Source organism: Magallana gigas, chromosome 6, assembly GCF_963853765.1.
Source record: "Magallana gigas chromosome 6, xbMagGiga1.1, whole genome shotgun sequence".
Lineage (NCBI taxonomy): Eukaryota > Metazoa > Mollusca > Bivalvia > Ostreida > Ostreidae > Magallana > Magallana gigas.
Window position 1 is genome coordinate 30,492,092 of NC_088858.1, and position 5,032 is coordinate 30,497,123.

Genomic DNA, 5,032 nt, shown 5'->3' on the forward strand with positions numbered 1-5,032 from the left:
CACAAAGAATCGTGATTTTATGCACTTTAGGACATTAACGACCTTCATGTACAGAGGAGAATTATCCTATATTGTCTCGTTACGTCATATCTACCCCCCGCTCGGTCATTCAAAATCAGAGACAACAAAACCTCTGGCAGTGCTATATTTATCCAACCAATTAAACCGACTTGTTATTCATAAAGTAAAAGAAGCAACCACACAAAACATTTCAAGAAAATCCAACAAATGGGAACCGAAGTAGTTAAACCCTGAAAGCATTCACCATACGGATGGCAATTGTGACCATTACATAAATGTTCGGATTTTGTGCAAAATTCTGGCTTTGATTTTGTACTGCTATATGACATGAATCGTTTTTAAATCAGAGGCATTTAACCATTGTGATTTGGAATTTTTATAAAGAGAAGCTGTTTTGATGTGAAAAAAACATGACTGAATGTCTTCAAATGGCGTTACTTTCCGATAGATCTTCCTTGCTATGAATTGGCGGTTTATTTTTCTAGTCTGCAGCCAATGTTTTCAATAACAAATTAACTTTGACCATGAAAATTATTTATTAATTTACCGCCTATCGTGAATTCAGTGTGAACGCTCGAGCCAAATTGAATGTTTTGTAACGCATGCGCAGTGTACATTAGAATAATATTCAAACACACATAGCTCACTCGCTACCTTTTAAGAAACGTGATCAACGAAGGTTTTTTTATAAAGCTCTCTACAATTGATTGCTGAAAACAGGACTTTTTTATATGCTTTTAAAATCATATAGCAATTTTTTTTTATATAAATATTGAATTTCTAATGCATAGTAGACTTTTTCTTCAAGAATTTTAATGGGTTTCGTGATATTTTCCAAGCCTACAAAATCTAAATTAGGAATTGCATGCAGTGTACATACAAAAGTCTAGTTGTAATCTCTAGAAGATTCTCTGAAAAATACGTATTGTACATTAAGTTGCAGCAAAGAAAACCATTCAGTATCCAATTCCATTTGCACAGTGGTCACGCAATAGAGTAATGACGTAGCCGAAACGGAACAGAACATTTGTCCGCTGATCGTTCGCGTGCAGAAACGCACTGGTCCCATTCCTGCTCACCATAAATAAAGATTTTAATGGATGGTTGCTAAATTTGGCGTCTTGGTTTATTTCCTTACATCAGCTGAAAAATGTAAAGTTAGTAAGAAATGCGGGCTGAGAGTGGCAACAGGAAGTAAAAGATGAAACAATTTGTATGTTTCAGAAAAATAAACATTTTTATCTGTATTAAGATATAAACATCATTCATCATATCACACACATGCGCAGAGAGAGAGAGAGAGAGAGAGAGAGAGAGAGAGAGAGAGAGAGAGAGAGAGAGAGAGAGAATGTTAGCTGTCAAGTATCTGCATCATTTACGTAAAAGATCAAATCCATTTTGCAGATATTTTTATGAAGTCTAATCGATGTAAGAGATGAAAACCCCTCGCATACAAGTTGTAAAATACATATATGTATATAAATGAAATAAAACACACCTAATATAGTTATGAAACATTAGCAAGGTGTTAACATTAGTATTATTGAAAAAACAAGTAATTTGACTGTTTTCCCTCAAAACATCCAGCTAATACTAATTTACCAATTAAACGATATTATCCAGGAAGTCTGCATATTTCAATTTGGTTTTTATTTCTGTTTTTATTGCTATAATACTTTATTTCTATAGGGCCCCAAGACTTGGGACCGTGGTATACGACATATATGTACCTAGAAATGTAGAAATAAATATCGTTTTGATTTATTAAACATAATCGTAGCGTTTAAATATTTTTTTATCTGTATCAATCATGTCTATTTTTGGTTAGCAAAATATAAAAAGCGTAAAAAAAGAGTTAAGATATCTTTTCATGTAATCCTGATCGATTGAAAAACAAGGACAACTTTCTCCTTCGATGCTAAACTTTAAATTGACATATTTCACAGTAGGCAACCAAATTACGAGCATTCATGACAATTATGCACCTGTATATAAAAGTCAGAAAATAGATATTCACGAACAGTATTATGTAAGAAAAATACAAATGTATCAATTTTAATTTTAAAATCCCATTGTGTAAAACGACTATTCGACAAAATATAATCCCTATCCAACCAGTTTAATGCAATTCTACAACTTCTACAACAATTTAAAAAAAAAAAATACCAATGCAATATATGCATCAGTATATTTTGATACATATCGTCATTTATCAAATGTGATGTGTTGCAGTCTTTTTCTGGAGTTTCTCCATAAATGAAATACTTTTCTAACGATTGACATTGTGATAACCACAAAACCAAACCTAAGTATACTTTACTCTCTCTCTCTCTCTCTCTCTCTGTGTGTGTGTGTCTAAAGTGTTCTCAGTAACTATATATCGCTTGCAAATCACTATAAAATAAAGGAGAGAGAGAGAGAGAGAGAGAGAGAGAGAGAGAGAGAGAGGGAGAGAGAGAGAGAGAGAGAGAGAGAGAGAGAGAGAGAGGGGCTTTTAATCATGTATCTTCTCACGGAACAGGATATTTCTCGGTGTATCACTAATGTAAAGACCAACCTTGGCCGTTGTTGATTAATTATACAAACATCAATATTTTTAGCCAAAGTCACTTCCATCAAAGGATTGCTATTCCTTGGAGGCTTCATAAAAGTAGGAAAAGAAGGCCTTGACATTTTACCTCTGATGAAGATTTTATCTTTTCACCCTTTCTTTCACTCTTTCCATCTTTTCCTTCAAGGAACTCATTACTTTGATAATTTTACAAGTATAGACCAAGCACTACATGGCAGCTCTTATCAAACTGAAAAAAAAAGTCACCACAATTTTTCTAGCCACATAAAATTGAAATGTCATTAAACCCAAATTACAAACTAGATAATGTCATTGAGGTATTAGATTTACTAATATTATTGAAAATTGTCCGTCTGATTGAGGTGTTGGATTTATTTAAATATTTCTTTAATCATATACACATGTAATATTCAGAGAATGATTTCCCATTATTCATGTTTATATAATTTTTACCAATTGTTCAATTAAATCATTGATAATTTACATTTTTTAAAATTTGTAAATGATATATCAGGAATTAAAAACAGAAATGTTTGAACTTACCGGCTTTCTGCCAGTGCACTTTGTAATCAGATTTTATACACTCCATTCTGGAACACCTTATTTTAGTGATAGGGAATCATTCTTTGAGTATTACGTGGTGATCATTCAAATACGGTCGGGTTAATCTAATCCATTAAAGCATGAAGGGCTAAATGATAGATTTGATCACGTCCGATCGTACTTGATTACCTCGTAATATTCAGAGAATGATTTCTTATTATTTATGTTTACATTTTTTTTTCATTTGGTATAATAATGCAAATCCCGCTTGCGCCACACAATACGTCACTGATGATTGGACTTAATACACTTCGATTTAGATGTTGAAATTATACTTCATTAATTAACCGTATATTACTTTTAATTGTACACATTCTGTATAGTTGATTTGTACAATTTTCAATGACAGTTGTGTAATTTACATTTATTTATAATTTATGGAGAAGAACTCGGAAGTTGTTCAAACTTGTTTTTTTAATCCTTTTTTTATATGATGTATACAATAAAATATTTAATTCAAGACACTTACTAACCGTTGGCCTTGGCGAGTTTTTCTCATTCCACTGACAAGAAAACAGATCTCTCCAACCCCCCCCCCCCCCATCCCCAAATATCTAGTGGCATAGAATGTATCTGTAAAAGATGATTAAGTAGCTACTAAACAACCACACAATACATAAATATCACATTTATTACATGTACTATTCATACACACTCTGCATGAAGTTAAATCATATCTTAACTTAAATCAATTCAAAATGTTTTATATTCTATATGGCCTCAGCTTCTTCATATTTTGTAACTGTTCAATATCAGGCAATTTGGTCTTCAGACTAAACATCATAATTTTCATGAAGATTAATACTGTATTTGGCCAAGATGTTGACTCAAGTATTTTTATATTAAACATATCTCCTCCGGTCTTTTTTACTTCACATGTTTACATTGTAACACAATATTACACTTTGTGCAGTGTTTGGTGTACTATTAGTGTAGTATCAGGACTGGGCCCCCTCCTTGGGGAATACTATGTCAAAAACTTCCTTGTAATGTTTCACAAAATGAACTTCCAGATCAGATTTCACAGCTTCATCCAAATCTTCAAATTTACTCCTGTTCTCTTCTGGGATTAACACACATTTCATTCCAGCTCTTTTGGCCTGAAAAAAAGGAAAAAGATTACATGATGTTTAAAACTCAAATGGAAATCAGTTGTAAATGAAAAAATGTTTGAGTAAAAAAGCTACATCTTTACTTTCTTCTTTCAGATATTTTTTTTAATAACTATCTATTTCATGTTGTCCCTATTTTCAAAAGAAAATTGCTTTTACACTTATAAACAATAAAAACCACTGCATCATTCAATTAAAATGTATTGCAGTATTTTTAATAAAAAAGAATATTTTAACAGATATATATTTCACATACTGCTAGGAGTTTTTCCTTGAGTCCACCAATGGCTAATACTTTTCCAGTGAGAGTAATTTCTCCCGTCATCGCCACTTCCTGCCGACATGGCCGATTCATGGCTAGTGACATCAGTGCAGTCGTTATGGCTATTCCTGCACTGGGTCCATCCTTTGGTGTAGCACCCTAAACACATATGAATTTGAGATACAGATACATGTACCGGTATAAGTAAAAATAGTAAACTCTGTCAAAATATGACAGATTTAAAACAAGAAGCATTTGACTACCATACTAAATAGAGGTAAGTTAAGTTTGATGCAAGTTTTTCAAAAGAATTATAATAAAATAGATTTAACAAGATAGGCATCTGACTTCAATACTTACCTCAGGGGAGTGTAAATGGATGCTGGATGTTTGGAAGAATTCATTGTCGGGGTCAATCTCGTTGAGCAGAGTCTTGGAGTAGGTGTAGCCGATCTTACTGCT

At 32.7% G+C, this 5,032-nt stretch overlaps 1 protein-coding gene across 2 annotated transcripts in view; it reads right to left on the reverse strand.

Moving 5' to 3' along the window:
• Positions 1–3,813: 3,813 nt before the first annotated feature.
• The window catches only part of LOC105344337 (lon protease homolog, mitochondrial), an 11,884-nt gene continuing 10,665 nt past the window's right edge, over positions 3,814–5,032 (reverse strand). For both annotated transcript variants that reach the window (XM_011452095.4, XM_011452094.4), the window contains exons 20-22: positions 4,931–5,032; positions 4,565–4,729; positions 3,814–4,296 (exon numbers count right to left, since the gene is read on the reverse strand). The exon at positions 4,931–5,032 is cut by the window's right edge and continues 113 nt beyond it. In XM_011452095.4, coding sequence (XP_011450397.3) covers positions 4,135–4,296; positions 4,565–4,729; positions 4,931–5,032 — 429 coding nt within the window. In that variant the 3' untranslated portion in view covers positions 3,814–4,134. The remainder of the gene's footprint in view (positions 4,297–4,564; positions 4,730–4,930) is intronic.